Source organism: Heterocephalus glaber, unplaced genomic scaffold (genome assembly GCF_053883595.1).
Source record: "Heterocephalus glaber isolate CG9 unplaced genomic scaffold, H.glaber_assembly_v1.0 deba00001594, whole genome shotgun sequence".
In the NCBI taxonomy this organism is placed as follows: Eukaryota; Metazoa; Chordata; class Mammalia; order Rodentia; family Bathyergidae; genus Heterocephalus; species Heterocephalus glaber.
The window spans coordinates 6,887,222-6,905,353 of NW_028258369.1; the positions used below are offsets into that span (position 1 = coordinate 6,887,222).

At 40.1% G+C, this 18,132-nt stretch overlaps 1 protein-coding gene across 3 annotated transcripts in view; it reads right to left on the reverse strand.

The window, feature by feature from the left end:
- Ptchd1 (patched domain containing 1) overlaps positions 1-18,132 on the reverse strand; it is a 56,677-nt gene that overhangs the window by 15,822 nt on the left and 22,723 nt on the right. For all 3 annotated transcript variants that reach the window (XM_087193632.1, XM_004866191.3, XM_021245318.2), the window contains one exon: positions 3,176-3,836. In XM_087193632.1, the coding sequence (XP_087049758.1) occupies positions 3,176-3,836 (661 nt within the window). The remainder of the gene's footprint in view (positions 1-3,175; positions 3,837-18,132) is intronic.

Below are 18,132 nucleotides of genomic sequence, written 5' to 3' on the forward strand. Positions count from 1 at the left end.
TTAAATCTATAATGTTTATCACACTATAGCCCTATTGACAGCTAAGGAAGTGTCTGTATTCGAGACTTTTTCTCAGATACTTTTTCTTCCAAATGAAGCTGTATGTATTTGCATTTATTTGATACTATATTTATACAACATACTAAATTAAGAAGTTTTGCTTAAATGTGCTTAGATTAAGCACAGCTATTTTTGTTTTGTTTTGGGCAGGTAAATTTAAGCATTGGACAATTAACTAACTTGTAGTACAAAACCCTTAGTACTGTATTTCTTTTGGTCACTGAAATACTTATTGGCATCTTAAGACTGGTCAGCAACAAAAGCAGAATTAAACATTGGCCTTGAATATAATATTTACAAACCTGCTCTTTTTTATATTTGGTTTTACAATCATAATCTAAGAGTGAAGAATAAGAATTTATATAAGAAATCCGTAAGAGCAACCATCCTAAATCATGGCACTGGTAGCTTTACAAGCATATGTAAGCACCCATTACATTGTGCAAAGCATTTATTGCAAATAGGCCTTAGTTACTAAAATGTATAGCTTCCTTTCATGTTGTGACTAAGTAATTTGAGAACTCTTTGGGCTGAAAATGTACAGAAAGGTTGCACACTGACTATCAGCAGGGAAAACTGCTATCAAATCAATGCATGGAACATTCCTCACAAATTGCAAACAAGGGAGGATTGGACACCTGCCGTGCTTGTTCTTTTTCACTGCAAATGTCTGATTTTTCTGAATTGAACTCTGACGTAAAGTTCAGTGATATTCAGTCTTTGTGGAGTTGTGGAATTACTATTTCTGGACTTTTTTTTTTTAAAGACACTCCCCTGCTAACAATGTATTTCCACCCCACCATCTCTTAGATCCTACCCTGCACTAATACTACCAGATAGAGCAACTGATGTTATGGCAACTGTGGTTTTGTTTTGACCAGTGTTCTGCCCAGGAATTCCTGCAGCCCCCAGGAGTTAATACACTAGAAACACACCATCACTATCACTTTTAAATAGTCTTCTGAGTTCATAGCAAGAACAGGAAAAAAACCATACTTTCCTACTGATGTTTCACATGTTGCATATTCTTTTTGCACTGATTTTTACTGACAGTATTTAAAACTTCTTTTAAAAAGTATAAATATAAGTTCTTTGTAATTTATTTTATTTGATAATGTTACTTTTAAATTTTGAATATTTAATTTCATTTTACTTAGTGAACTTGAATTTTGAACATTGCTATTTGTTTACTTAAAATTTTTAAGAAACTCTCAAAATTGCCATTTTATTTTACTTCGTACAATTAATTTTTAAGAAGCTTTAAATATAGTGACATGCTTTGAGCTTGCTGATAATAACCATGGAATGTAATAAGGTCAGCACAATAGTCCTTTCTCTAGCTCTGACATCTTTTTCCCTACACCTTAAAACCGTACTATCTCCCTTCAGTTCCATACGCTTTTCTTATTCTTGTTTATCTTCCTCCTGCAAAAACAACAAAGGGCACTATTTTTAAAATGAAAAGCTAAAGAAAAAACCCAAACCACTCTCTATGTGACTAATCATGAGCAAAACATCTTCCTAATTTAAACCTTGACTCAAGTCTCCACAGAAGATACTAATGGTCCTACTCACTCTTCAAGGAACTACCCTATATTCCAGAATTGACCCACATGGTCTTGGGGCTATTTTAAAGAAACAAATTATGGTACCTTCTTAACAGACTGAACTTAAGAAGAAGTACAGCAGCCCCCTTCTCTGTTGTTTTCAGCATGTCAAGTGGATGGATCTAGCAGTCTTCCCACAGTGCCCCACTTTTCATAAAAGCTACTAGTACATGTTTATGACTAGGTCTCAATTTTTGCAGTCTGTAGAGCATCAAGGGCAGAATGTAATTTGTGGTCTTGAAACCTCACCAGCCCTGCTTATTTAACCATAATGCAGCTGAAATTTCTGGAGGAAATTCTTTTCTTTCCCACTACTCCAAAACAGGACGTCAGGCATAGTGATGAACTCAACCGTGGTGATTTCCTCATTAACAAAAATTGCCACTTCATCCATAATGTTAATATCTCATTCCAAATGACATTTTAATTTTGCTAAAGGAATTGATGAGAAGTTGCCATACCAAAGGGGGAAAGTTAATTGCTTGAATCCTTGGCCCATAGGAACTTTGCCATCAGGCTTGCTGGATATGTCACCTTCATTGCCAGACGGCACAGCAACTAATGGTATGACCACTGTGGCTTTGTTTTGACCATTATCTCTGTCAGGAAATTTCTGTACTTCCAAGAGCCAATATGCTGGGAACATAGCATCAGTTTAAAACATTCTCCTGAGCTCATAGCAAGAACAGAGAAAAAAAGCATCCTACAGATGTGTCACATTTTGCTTTCAAAGTTCTTACATATTTATCATGTCTCTTTGTGTGATGTTCACATCCACCCTATCTATACGATGGGAAAACTGAGAGTAGCAGACACTATCAGTGCCTAACTCATATGAGTGCCCATATACTATTCTTGAGCTCACTGAATGCTCCTTACCACAGAGTCAGCTGGGGGCTTTCTCTGGGTGCAGAAGTGTGCTCAGTCTTCCTTGGAAGTACTCAGGACTTAACTACCCTGGGGAGCAGCCATCAAAATATCACATACAGGGTTCCTGGGTAAATAGCACAGCTTCGTCATCCCTCTGGGAGGACCCCTTTGAGATGTGTTCTCCCAAATGTCTCCATTGGGACTGAGCCACAGGTACCCAGAAGTTACCTGATCATTAACATACTCAGAACTGTCTGGCTTCCTTTCTCACTTCCTCACTCCCATATTGGTGCTTCTTGGGTTCATTTCCCAGATAAACTACTTGAATGTGAATCCTTGTCTCAGCCTCTGCTAAGACACTGGGATTAATGAAGAGGAGATTAATACACGCTAAATACCCATAGCTACTTCATGGAGAACTAGGACTAGAATGGAGGTCTTTGGATTTCTGGCATATTTACCAGATTAGGTTGCTTCTTGTCAATGACCAGCACTTTGTAGAACTGGTCCCAGGACATTTGGGCAAAATGAAGACACTACAAATGAAACAAAGTTGTTAGATTGGTATCCCTGGCCTTTTAGGAACCCAGTTATCACCACTAATAGAAGAAAAGAGACAAATGAAAGACAGTAATTACCTAGCATGATGAATGGGACTCCTAGGAAAGTAGAATTGTACTTCCCACCAGTAAGATTGATGATTCCGGCCGCGGTGAGAGTGGCTAAGCTTATGGTTACCAACCCAAGCAGGCCTAGCCAAGGTTTGCTGCGGACGCAGTCCTGCATGGAGCAGCAGAGGATGGCCATGGTGACCACCAGGATCAGGCTGGTGACCAGGTAGCGTTCTGACACACGGCTGGTCTTCTGAAAATCTTCCCTCAGTGATGAGGATGTGTAAGGGTATATTTTGACTTTGCTGTTGGATTCCTGGAACAGTCTGACAGCGTCGCAGAAGCTGGACTCCCACCTCTCAGCCACCATGTCATTGAGACTGTTGATTGACTGTAGGTAGTAGGTGAGCTGAATGGCCTCTGCAGATTTCACCCGATCCTTGCTGTGCACAGTGACACCTCCAAGCTGGTGCCCATTGTATACAGCTCTCCCGTCCTTTAAGTGAGTGATTGGGTATGTGATGGCAAAATTAGTCCGGTTGGTGGCCCGAGCATTCTTTAGCTCTTGCAGGACGTGTATTATGTCATCCACAATGCAAGTCTTATCATTATTCAGGATACATATGTGGGCAAACGTGTAATTAAAACCAGGCCTTGGAACCTGGATCTTGGTGACAGCAGCATGTAACTATGGGGAAAAAGTGACAGTCAGTGTTTGTTACCAAAAATAATGACATTAGCTCTATAGGTTTCTCTCTCTCTCTCTCTCTCTCTCTCTCTCTCTCTCTCTCATTCTACCTCTAACTCAAAGAATTCAAATAAAAGGCTATAACCTTACATCAGAAATAGGTAGTAAGGATGCAAAATAAACATTTGACCAGTGGTTTAACATTGTGGCCTTGAACCAGAAGCATCAGTACAATCCAAGAGCTTGTCAGAAATGAGAATTCCCAGATCCTACCCCAGACGTGGGAAATCTGCTTCTTAGAATCTCAGAGGTAAATCCTAGGAATCAGGCTGTTCACAAATCCTCCAGGGGATTTTGATACAGCTAAAGTTTAAGAAGTACTTCATTAAAGCATCAGAATTATTTTTACATATTCTTTATTTGTGACCCAATTGTTCTATAATATTTGAAAGTCTTATCTAGGTCCCATGTTCTGTCTTCCTCTTGAAAATGTGCTGCAAAAAAATGAAGTGAGGTACAATTCTGAATGCAGAGATCCAACCAGTCCCTTGCTGCCAATCTGCAGGGCAGCTGCTAGACAATCTCCTCAGGCCATCACTCTCTACCATAAAGTCAAAAGGCTAACCATGAGAGCCTTTGTATTATCTAGCATTCCTTGTCTGCATATATGGCAAGGGATCTTATCTGTAAGAGCCTGGCTAGGATACATGGGAATCATGCTAAAGGAGCAGAGGGAGATTTATTCTACGCTCCCTGCCCCATATCTAATTTGCTAGTGGCCAGATACTGTGCACATGAGAATAACAGCACTAACTCAACAGTCCCTACTACATGCCAAGTACAGTTCTGCATCCTTTATGCAGATTAGCTCACTCAATCCTTATAACAAAGTAGGTATGAATACCAGTCTCATCTTACAAATGAGGAAACTGAGACATCAAGAAGCCAAGTCACTTGCCCAAGGTCACACATAGTAAGAGGCAGAGCGGGGCTATGCCAGATAGTCTGGCTCCAAAACTGTGGTCTTAGCCCTTCACCATACACCTCGAGGCTGGCAATGCCAACATATGAATGAGGGTTCTTGCCAGCAACTAATTCTTGAGTTTGTGCTTTTACTGCCCTACTGCTACAAGTTCAGATAAGTAGGAGTATGTATCATCTACTAAAATGAGAAAACAAAGCAGTGGTAGGAGGGGTAAAGGGCTTCAGTGAACTACTACCACATGACAAGGCTTTATACCTTCAATCCTTTCAACAATTCATTTTACAGATGAGAAAACTGAGGCTTGTGGAGATCATGAAGATGCGGGGCAGTAGGGCTCAGGCAGTCTTAAAATGGCATCATGCGACTATTTCAGCTGCACTGGTCCCTAATTCATCTGTTTCAACTTGCCAGGCAGTTATTATCATGGTGGCTTTGCCTTCTCTGTGTAAAATGTAGTGTGTCTGCAAAATGAGGCCAGTGGCAGACGTTCAGCTAAGTGATAAGTAAAGAAGTACATCTAGCACTGTGCCTAGCACTGAGTGGGCTCTCCCATCAGTGTTAGTGTTTCTATGACTGAAAATATTTTCTCTCAAATCTGTTCTGGGCTGTACATGTGCCTGGGTGAGAGGGATATTATGCTTTTTTGAAAATGTCTGAGGGGTACCAGCTGTCAAAGTCCTTTAGTTATCATGGAGAATGAGTTATTAAGCCTAATTCTCAGTGTTCCCTTCCCCCATGCCTCTTCATGAGTGCCAACTCTTAAGTTCAGAAAACACTTTATTGCATTATGTTTGGCTGAAATATTTTGATCTCTCTCTCTCTCTCTCTCTCTCTCTCTCTCTCTCTCTCTCTCTCTCTCACACACACACACACACACACACACAGTGTCCTAGGGATACCTAGGAGGCTCTTTTCACAATTCTAACGATATACTAAATTTGCTTAGGGATTAATGGTCAGCAAAATATCTTTCAGTGGCTTTAAACTATGGGAGTGTGTTTTTATCCATTCTCCTTTAAGCACAGCTCAGTAAATGTTGATTAAAAGAATTCCTAACTACAAAAATTTTCAAAATGTAAACAGTTATTTAGGAGGAGGAATGAATGAAGAGGAATTTAAAGACAAGAGGGTTTTGATAAGCATTAAAAGAAAGATTTGGGGAAAAGATTCAGAATAGACTAGAAAAGGAGTGGTATTGAAAGCATGCATATGTGTAATATTTAGTGGATTGTTTGATCCCACCAGCAGTGCAATAAATCTCCCTTAGAGTGATTACTAAATATGTCAAGAGAAAAAGATTGCCAAATAAGATGGTGTTAAGCCACAGGGCTGAACCCAGTTATAGCAAGGGGATATTTTCCATCCATTCTCTAAGGTGACTATGCCCTGCTGGGTGGGGATTTGTAAACTAATAGTGATCTGCTGGCACTGCAAATCTACTGCTACGACCCCTGGGAGCATGCACTGAAGAAAGCAGATGCTATGTTAACCCCCGTACTATCAAAAAATAGAAGGAAGTCTTGGAAAATGAGAACCTTACTGAATTTTGAGAGGGACAGTTTCTTAACTCTCAGCACCAGAGCTGCCGTGAGATGCAGCTGCCTTGAATTTCTGATGGAGTGGTGGGTGGAACATGTGTCACTCTTACTTCTGAGTGGCAAGGATGTGGAATGACATAGCAAGAGAGGGGGTGTTGACTCTGGCCACCCACCAGGCAGGGGGAGTTTGTGGGATTCAACTATAGCACAAGAGGTGAGAGGGTAAGAGGTGAGAGAGGTGAGAGGGTAGTGCAGCATGGGAAGTGAGTTGAAATTCTTTTCTGTTACTTCTGAAATATCTCAGTTGTGATCTTTGGTTCTCATGATCACCTGTTAAGTATACACACATTCACTTTTGTACATCCACATAGCCATGAACAAGTACATTGCACATGCTTCCTGGACATCTGTCTGTACATAGTTTTAGAATGCCCTGATTTATTTTCCCAAAGAAGTCCCAATCAGAGCAGCAGAAATGTTCAGTAGTAGATATTCTAAACTATGGTATCAGATATGTTCACAGGGAAAAAAGGAAGCCAAAGATTGAAGCTATGCTTCAGCTAATATACAAAATATACAAACACAATCTATACAAGTTTATTATTAAATGAGGTAAGAGACTTTCAGAAAAGGGAAAATGACACAGAATAATAGTCTTGACCTTTAACATAGTTTGAATCTGTCATGTGAATCAACATATAAAGCATATTTGTGTAACTATGTGTGCATTCTTGATTACACACTCAACACACATTCAAGAAGAACTCATGAAATCTATAGTGTTGTCAATAGTATAATTTCCCTGAATTTAGCATGCATGCACTCACACATAGAAAAATCATATGAGATACAATGTCCAAAATAATGGAACACTCTAACAGTAAACCACCAAGCACTTTGTACTAGTAAAGCCTGATCTAATGTTAATTATGATCATTATATTTTTGATCATTACAGTATTTGCTGCCAAAGAGGCCAGATCTGAATGGTAAATTGAGATTCATTCTGAGGGTCTGAAGAGACAGTTAAATTGTTAGCTTCTTTATTCTCATCACTCTTCAAGTTAAGAATGATAACAGTAATAGCTACTAGTCTGTTACATACATCCTATACCATTTAAAAAGCTTATTCAGTATAAAGATCCTAAGAAAGTGGTTAAATTATTATTCCCATTTTACAATGGAAGTGACTTAAGTCTTTAAAAATTCCAATAACTCACCTAAAATGACCCAGTAAGTAAGGGGCAAATGCATAATTCTAAATCTGGCCTTACTCCACAGCAGAATACTTAGGCCTAGACCAACACAAATTCAGTAATGAGGATGAAGGGAAAACAGGGAAGAATGAAGAATTGTCAGCCCACCTAGTTCAAATGGCCGGTAGTGAAAATGATGAGCTGCAGGACAGCCGAACTTAGAGGTCTGGGATTTGTTAAGAAATACCAGAAATAATCCCAAGAGTCAAGACCTCATCCTCAGACAACCACACTGCATGGCAATATTAACCGGTAATAAAGGGGATGGGTTTTGAGTTTGCTGACTTTTCTTATTCTCCTGCCCATCTTTGGTGTTGCCAAATGGAACTTTCAAAAACAGGCTTATTAAGAAAAAGGTCATGGAACACAATAGAATCCAGCAATAGGAAGTTTTGGCTTCCTTTATGACTTTTGCTGCTTACTTTTGGTGTGTTGGAGACCCTAGGAATGGTACTCTACTCCTTCACATCTGAGACTTTAGGTCTCAGATTTATCAGTTAAGAAAAAAGGGAAGGGATTGGTCTAGCTAATCCTTAAAAACAGTTATTCTAGTTTGAACACTACATAATTCTAAGATGAGTAACATCCACAAACTCTACAGTTTCAGGTGAGAGAAAGTTAAATTCTTAAATATCAACTTGAGACTTATTACAGGTGATTGTGGTTTGCTTTCCTGACACATTTAAATTCTTTTTAGGTCAATGAAAGTTCTGATAGTAGATGATACCCAGAAAGAAAACGGGTAAAGGAAATAGGTTTACTTAAAAAAAAAAAAGATCCCCTTCTCAGAGTGATTTCCTATTCTGGGGAGGCGCTGGCTCTTCTAATCCCCTTCTGGCAGAGCCTGGGACGAAGCCAACATGGGCTGCTGGTCACGACAGGCCAGAGTCTCATTTCCTCTCTCCCTCTCCTTGGCATGCACACCTCTTCCTCAGAAGACAGCAGGGGCACCTTGCAGAGGACAGTACAGAAGGGATCTGGGAGGAAGTGTCTGCTTCTGAGTGGTGATTAACATAGGAAAAAATACCTGTAGGGTTAGCGGATCTTACATGATATAGTTTCACTCTCTTTTATTTTTTTCTTATTAAAAAGGGAAGCAGGAAAAAAAAAAGAAGGGCACTGTCCTATGTAGGGCAATTAATATGTCCTGGAAGCAGCTTCAAGCAGCCTCCCAGCAGTCTTAACTGTAAGCAAAGAGTTGGAGGAGGTGCAGTTTCTTTAGGTCCCCAGCAAGATGGCGCACCAGTTGCTCCCCCACTGTGGGAGTTAGCCTGATGACACCCTCATTATCAGCTGCTTTCCTGGTCTCACGTTCCAACCCTACCTTCTGCTACTACTCCCAAATAAGGCACATACACATTTAAAAATATGTGAGGAGGGAGAAAGTTGGTTTTCTTTCTTAGTTCATTTGCCCCCAAATACTACCTTCCAAGTCACACTAAATCAGAACTGCTTGAAAATGCTTTCAAGGAATATATAGTTTTCACTCCCTAAATCAAATGTTTTCTTCATTGAATCCCTCCAAACTCCAGGTCTTCATTTGGGTCTATATTCTGCAATGGTAAGTGAGTAGGTACTAACTGGCAAGGTATCCTCACCCAGTGTAAAATAAAACACCTTGAAGTGGATGGATCTGGTCTCTGCAGTTCATAAATTACGCTAGCTCCCTTGGTGTTATGTTCTGTCTTTGCATGATCTCACTCTCACCCACTCTCTTTCCTCTTCTTTTAATAGAAATGCATTACATCAGAACACCAGAAGTCGCAAGTTGGGGATTGTTACCGTGATTCATTTGTAGAGCAGCCAAAAGCAAGTTAGTCATCCCTTAATAGCTGAACAGAAATAATCATTCTGCCTTTGAAACATTACATTTTCAGAGGACACCAAATTTAAGCTGTGGATCAAGCCAAACAAGTGACTATCTAACCACATGCTTCCTTCGCACATGTTTGACTGGTGTCATGCATGCCAAACCTGTTAATACTGCAATGCCAGTACAGGTCTGGGGGAGTGGAGCACTTATATTTTGCTTCTTATTTTAGAGGGGGCAAATGCTGTTGTTGTGGGTGTTGACATCGAGAAGCAACCAAGAGAGGTCTGCTTTGTAATTCCCCAAAACAAGCCGAGTTTGTCTTTGCACCCTTGGCTGGAAAAACAAAGCAGCTTTGGATTTTAAGGAAATAAACCTGAAATTTTAGAAATAAAAAATAGTAATGGTGAAGGAAAAAGCAATAATAGTATCTCATTGCAAGTTTTACCTGAGTCTGCAGTGGTCTAGATGAGAAAGACAATAGAGTAAACCATCGGTCCAATAATCTTATTTCCATAGTCTGGGAGAAAATTTCACTTGATCAGTTAAAAAAAAGACCTTGAAATTACGAGGATGCCTAGAAGTCAGTAATGTTAAGCTTTCTGATTAGAGTGGTTATTTCTTAATTTCCTATGTCCTCATTTGACTTTTATGGTTAAACTTAAATTCTAGTTGAGCAAGTGTGTGGGTGATGAGCTTTACTAAATAGCTCTAAGAGGATTGGATGCTCACAGAAATGGGAGAATGTGACAGCTGACTGGCAAACAGCAAAGGAGCCAAATACACAGGGAGGAGGCAATAGCTGTTTTAAGGTTTGCTCAGCAGAGCACAAACCATGTAAGGGACCAGAAAAACAGGATGCCAGGGCCATTCAGGTCTAGAGAATGACTATTGACCTGAGTGCAAGAAGTCAGGAGTCAGAAGGCTTCAGTTTTAGGCCTGGTTCTGGCTTTTCGGACCACAGAACTTAGACGTAAACAAAACATAAGCCTATGGAAAAACTCTACTTTTCTGCTCTAAATCCCCCAATAGCTCCCCATCACACTCAGAGCAAAACCCCAAGTGGTGACTGTGGCCCATCTCAGGGGACACTGTCCCTGATGACCTCTCCAGACTCACAGATCATCATGCTCCCATTGCACTGCTCATCTTGCTCTTGATTCTGCTTGGAACATCCTTCCTCTGGATCCTATACAACTTGAATCCTCACTTCCTTCATTTCTCTGCTTAAATGTAATAATCTTCCCTGACACCACACTCCAATTAAAAAAAAAAAAGGATCCCATGCATCACCAACACCTTGCTTTAAGTTTTTCACAACACCAATCATAATCTGACATTTCATTATACATCTGTTTCTTTATTTCTGATATCCCACTGAAATGCGTTCTACCATGCCGTAGTATGAGTTTGTCTGGCCTACCTCTAGATGTCTGTTATCTAGAACAGTACCTGGAACATATGCTCTGGAGTTGTAGAGTAAACACAAGGATGTAGTAACCTCAGCAGGGCATGAACTATGGGCATGACAAGGGCTAAAGGAGAGGATGATAGCTGTGTATGCATTTTGTAAACCCTAGAGAGCTACACAAATGTTACTGCTATTATTACACAGCAGGAAGCACGGATGGTATCTCCTCTTGTTAATGGTTTTACAGATGTCCATATATAATCTTGTGTTGATTCTTGATTATCCTTAAGCCTGTGATCTTTTCCAATTCGACAGCATCTTGTATTTTCATATGAAGGACATGAGTTATGAAGTCAAAATGTCACAATTTTAAATCCTACCTCTGTTAGTACTAGCTGTGGCACTGTAGCAGACATAGCTGGATCCTGTCCGTATCCCTTCATGCTTACTACCTCACTGTACACCAGCCCTACGTGCAGCCAAATGTGGAAACACTAGAACATTAACATACTATCTCAATCCCAAAGATCTTAGACCTATGACTAAAGACAGTTTGTGTATAAACATTCCAGCTCACATGTCCCCACAGGTGGAATAACCCTGCAGCATGTACTCCTCACTATTTCACAGAGTTACTCAGAAGGATTAGGTTCCAGCTGCCTACAGTCCTGACTGAGTCCCTTCCTTGTCTCATGTTGCCATCCTCTTCCTAGAGCTTCCTGGAATTGTCTTCTAAATATACTACTTGTTTTGAGTCCTTAACATCAGATAAGCTTCTGGGGGAATCCAAACTAAGACAATGACTTTAGGCATTTAATTCAGTTTATCTGTAAAATGGAGATAATCTTTATCTCATAGGATCATTATGATAGATAACATAAAATATCTCTAGCCTGGAATTTAGTATTAGGTTAAATCATATGAAATTGCCCTTTCTGTAAGTCCAAAAGTGGTTCAGTAGTGGAAATTTTATGTGGTCCACTTAACTGACTTTCAGTGTTTGTTCATTTTTTCCCCCCCTCCTGTCCCCTTCTCTTCCCCAAGTCTTGTCAGAACCTAAGCTTCCCTAGAGAGTGTATCCTGCAATTTTGTTTGGTTTTCAAGAGACTGCTTGGTGGTACCAGGGCAGGCTTTTAGGAAAAAGACAATAGTTCCGGGCTACAGAAGATCTTACATATCTACCACTTATTCTCTTCTCCAAAAGCAAAAACAAGGTTGAACACATTGTGAGCACGAGCCCCAGCATGCTACTGGAATTCACACATTTAGTAGTTGCAGCCTATGAAAAACAATCAAAACATATTGTAACTCATATCTCTGAAATATCTGAAATTGTGAATAATTAGTAACAATGTTAAATCTAAAAAATTATGAATAAGTATCTCTAGTGGATGAGCTCTTTGGCATTTTTTTCCTTGAAAGGATTTGCTAAGTTTCTAATGGGCACTGAACTGAGGAATAAGGAAAGTTACGGCGGATGAAAGAAGTACAAAGAAAAAAGTTCCACATAATGACATGGTAACTGCTCTCCTGAATGACAGACCATAAGCCTTATAAGAGTGAGTACTTATGTAATTCATAAAAGAGCATACTACCTGATAGTGCATTTTTTTCCTGGAAATAAGTTTTCTTTGTTCTCACGGTTCTCATAGAAAGCTACTGCCCTTAAAACCCATATGAGTCTCTCAGCTACTGCTGTCCTTTTCCCAATCTGATAGAGTAAAGGAACAAGGTTATGATCATTTCTGTGATGCAGTTTGCTAAGGCCCTGACCCTTCCAGGAGGTGCTGACATTGGTGGCATGGTTTAGCTTGGTGGAGACTGCCTGGGCTCAAATCTCAGCTTTGGCATTTGTAGATATGTGCCTCAGTTTCCTCACCTGTAAAATAAGGATAATAATAGTATCTACATCATTGGGATTCTTGGAAGCTATATAATATACTGAATGTAAACTATAGTCTCCTACAGGCAGTGGTACCCAATAAATGTTTGACAGCAAAACCAAAATGAACAAACAGAATACCTTATTTTGATCTTCTGTTTTGCCTTGCTTCCTCCCAGTTTTTTATTCTTTTGAACGATGGAACTTTCTCAGTTGTTCTTGAAAAGTATATTCAATAAAATGTAAAGGTGATAGATAAAGGGTAAATGCAGGTAGTAGCATGCATCCGTATAAATATTTTAAGAGAATACATGGATAGTATGTATATAAAATTTGGCACTATCTAATTACAGTATAAGCTCTCACCCCAAAAACCATCTCATGTTCTTCAGGAGCGCGCTCCCTAGTTAAGATTATTATGCACATTACCTAAAGAACCCACTGAGGGAAGGATGGTGGGTATGAAAGAAGGAACCTAAAAGGTGTTAAGTACCTAAGTACTGGGCATTGTGCAAAGAAAGCTATATGTATGACCTTATTTAATCCTCGAAGTAAGTCAGGGAGGTAGCTACCATACCCCCATTTGCAGGTGAGGAAGGTGAGCCTTCACAGGCTCAAATAACCATCCCAAGACCACAAATTTAGTAAGATGATCAGAGCAGGTTGAATCCTAGGCTCAGAAGATTGTCTTCTAATGGGAACTTCTTTGGTAAGGTAAAGACTATATCCTAATTGCTCTGCTTCCAGTACTTGATTTAAGCACGATCAACTATGGCATGAGGTGGTCTTGACATGACAAGCCAAAAGATCAAACATGACAAAGAAACCTGGGAAAACCACTTCTGAAGCTCAGTGAATGCCAGATATTTACAAAGAGAGAAACCACAACCCTGTTATCAATGGCAATCATGCTCATGGCAAGCATGTTCAATCAGTTGGAGATGAAGAAAACAGACATGAACGAGATAAGACTTTCATCAGTCCAAATAACATCTTTTGTATCATGTATGTTTCCTATGTTACTCCAAAACTTTATAGATGTATTGGTAGTAAAAAAGGCTAGCAGCTTCGAAACTTGCAAAACATCAGATTGAAGACAGTGGTGTTATACAATTTTGATATTATCCCTCCCCAAAGGCAATTTAACAACAAAATATATGTACTCCATGAGGGCAGGGCTTTGTTACATTTAATCCTGCATCCCAAGCTCCTAGAATAGTGCTTGCACACAGAAGGAGCCTAACACGATGTGCTGACAGAACCTTCAGTGTTTTTTCCTTCTTGCTGATTTATATTTTCTCTGGTGACATTGGATGATACTTCATTTGTACCCAAAGGCCACTGTGCTACATGCATATCATTTACATCTTAAATGAGGAGATGACATTGAATTTGGTCTTGTCACTTACACGCTGAAGACAAATGGCTGGTCTCATTAGACAAATGGATATTGTTAGACTATAATCTACAAAAATATGTAAGAGCAGAAAAACAATTTAGTTAGGCAATTGGGGACTGAAATAAGTACGTGCCATGCTTAATTACAGGGCAGTTTGAATTTTTCATATGCATTGTATTTTTTAGAAGAAAAGTTTAAGACATACAGAAGTCTAGAGACTAGTATGAAAATCCTGCATACCTATCATTCAATGTCATATATATTTGAAGATTCTGCCCCTACTGTTAATGTTGTCAGGTAGTGTGACTATATAATTTATCAGACAAACTAGAACACTTTTGAGAGTGCAAAAGGGCACTGTTAATTTCACAGGGTCAAGCATAAAGTGGGACCATCACAGGCAAGCCAGGATGTATGTTTTCCTACCTGTGGATGCCTTAGGATACAAGCAGTGATGTGACTTCATCCATTGATGTTTCACAGTGGACCTTAGATAGCAATGGTTTATAGCCCCATTTCTGCTGATGGAAGCTAGGGTATTGCACATGGTATTGTTCTATTATTGTAAAGGCCTCCAGGAGAGGACTTTGGAAAAACTCCTTCCATCTCTAACCACTTTCAGCTACACCTACCCTTTTACCATTCCATCTACCTTCCATGACAAAGCTCTGGTGTTTTACACAATTCAGCTATCCTGCAGCCCAGTTTTGTTTGCGACTGCAGAGGTGGAGTGCATCCATCCAACCCTCAGAACATTTCATCTACCTTTTCTGAGCAAACCAGCTCTGCTGGAATTGACAGGTGGCTTCCATTGAGCTGTCTCACTGACAGGAGGCTTCTGGAAGCAGTTCACCCAGACGGGAGCAGAGAATGCTTTACCATCCAAAGATGTCATTATGAGTGATTCTATCTTGCTTTAATGCTTATAATGGCTTGCAGATTTGGCTGATGAATACTTGGGGGCTCACGGATGTGAAGTCTGTGATGAGTCTCAGACACTGAGAGGATGGCAAAGTAGAACTTTTTGCTTTGTTGAGAATTAGAGGTCATATAGAGAACGTCTTCCATACCTCATCACCATTTATAGTAATGGTCCATTTACTCAACATATATTAAGTATGTATAATATGCTGGGCATTATGTAAGCCATGAGGAGATAAAGAAAATTAAGACATTTTACCTTCAAGAAACTTGCAGTCTAGCATAGAGATTTTGAAATTGGCTAGCACAGGTGAACCATGAAGGGAAATGTCATAATGCTATGAGAGGAATAGCTAAAGGACAGAGTCTGGGACAGGGAGTCTAGTATGTGTAAGGTGTGTGTGTGTGTGTGTGTGTGTGTGTGCGTGGGGGGGATGAGGTGTATTTAAGGGTGTGAGTGCAGAAGCATGTGTGTAGCAGTGGGTGGAGTGCAATGAAATACAAAGTTGGAGAGGAAACAGGGACCAGATGAGGATGTTCTCATTCATTTCTTCAATAAAATTTCTTGTAACTATAAGCAAATCTTAACTTAAGCCTTGTGAGTAAGACAGATATGGCTCTGCCTTCACAGAGCCATAACCTTCCATGTTATGGGAGATAAAGAGAAACAATGAGGCAACTGCAAAATCTGTGTGGAGGTCTAAGACAGGAGAAGTGCAGGGTATTAAGGAAGGGCACCAGTGCTATACTTGGAGGCATCAAGGAAGCCCTCTTTCATGAAGTAATTTCTAACTTAGGACCTAAGAATGAGATGAGGAGGAGTTAATCACAGGAAGAGGCTTGCGTTGGCCGGAGGTACAGAACTGGTAGGAAGAGTATATCAGGTAGAAGCTATGGCATTGGAAAAGTCTCAGAGGTGCAAAACTGAGGTCAGGGAAAAAGAGGTAATTCAGGCTGGTGAAAAATCTGAGAGGAAAGTTAAAGAGGCAACAAATGTCCACACCATACAACACCTTGACTGCTAAAATTGGAAGGCAGATTTTTGTCCTGTGGAAAAATGGGAGCAAATGAAATAAATAGGATGAGAGGATCAGAATTGTATCTTGGGAAGATCACTCTGCCTGCATTGTGGTAGCTAGATTGGGAAGGCTGGAGAGAAAGGCAGAGAGATGGAATACATCACTAATGTGGTAACTAGTTCATCTGTATGATGAAGGTCTGAACCATAATGTCAGACTGGCTTGAAGAAGGCAGAAGGTTTTGTCTCTACCTTTATATAGATCCGGACAGCTTATTCCAGGAAGTAAGCTAGTTAGTTTACTGGACAACAATTTTTCAGCTCCATGGCACCAATTAAGCCTTTGGGTTGCATTTCCCAGGTTTGAATCTTAATGTGTCACCTATCAATTGTAGATTTTTCAATATACAGAGTTAGTTGATATGTAGCCTTTCACCTATCTGCACGTACATTTCTAAAGTGCAGCCATAGGCCATATAAGCAAAGAATTTCCTGGCCAGCTGTTTCCAGTTATCCTGTGGCAGATGTGGTTGGCACCTTGTTCCCATCCTCTAGCCCTTATCTCTTGAGAGCACACCTGCTTGACTTCAAATGCCAGCACTCACACTTCTTTGTCAGAGAGCCCACATTCCCATCTGCTTGGCAGGAAGAAGTGCTGGGGATTTAACACCTCTTTGGAGCAGCCCTCAACCAATGACAGATGGGAGTGAGTATATGAAAACCCAGTTTGAGATACATGGGTGGGATCACTCTGGGGTAAGTGTTTGAAACTGGTTCACAGAACTTCGCCAGGGGGATTGTACTTCAGTTGCCACAGCAGTGACCTGGCAGTTACACACCATTTCTTGCTTCTTCCCCTTTCTGACTCACTCCCTTGCTCCCCTTCTTAGTACCCTTTACCTTACAAATAAACTGCCTTTACTTGATTTCTTGTTTCAGAGTTGGCTTCTGGGGGAATCAGAATAAAGATAATGTCCAATAATGCCCAAAGCCTAATGGAATTAATAGTTTCCTGGTGTCTCAAAACACTAAACCACTGTAAAAATCAAATTCCCAATATCTTGTATATTAAAATATGGTTATGTGGAAATAAAACTCAGGTATTAGGGGGTAAAGCTAGGATTTTGTAAACTTCTCTTCCTTTTTCTAATGATGCAAACATTAGATATGCAATGTATACTTCTCCAAGTGATCGTATTAAGTTCACAAATATATATAGCCAGGTGCTATAAATTACTTATCCCTCATTGGAGACATAGTCAAATGCTTTCATTAAGGTGTAAAGCTAATTACATGATGGGCTCGGGGTATACTTATGACAAGAATGCACTGTTAACTCTTCAAGAAGGGGGTTAGGCCTGCATCCTGCCAGGAATAGAGAAATGTGAAAATATGATTCCTCATTTTTCTTCTTGCTGATATTAAAGGAAGCAGGCATTTCTTTGGCTTTTCCTTATTTGAAAAAAAAAACAAACCAAAAACCCTGAGTGATATTGTTAGAAGCCTCGTTGGATCCTTCTGGAACATCTCAGAAGGTAAGGTCTGAGGCTTCAGTGTTCTCTGTTGACAGCAAATGCTGGCATATTGCCCAAGTTGGATGAGAGTCCCTATCTTTACATTTCTGGATTTCTACTGTTATGGCAGTAGATGTGTGGGAGAGACAGCTGATGTGTTCACTGGATTCCTTCCCAGGCAGTGATGTGCCTGGGGAGTATATGCTGGTGGAGACAAATCTTCCATGCATCAGCACTGCTGCCAGTACAGGTGTTGAAAGGCTCCATGATGGCAGTGTGTCAGATGTCAGTAAAACTGAGCTGATTTGTCTGCCAAGATTCAGGCTGTCTTTCTTCTTGTTGGTATTCACCATTGTTGGATGCTCTATCTCATGCTGGGATGGTGGTCCAACTCTTCTGCCTTACTCACAGGGTCACAGTGTCTACAGTCTTCATTCTTGAGGTACAACTTATATACAGTAAGGCATGCAAATCTTAAATGTATAGTTTAATAAATTTTATGTGGACATCCATGTAAACATTGCTTATATCAAGAGACAGAGTATCTACAGCATCCAGAGTTG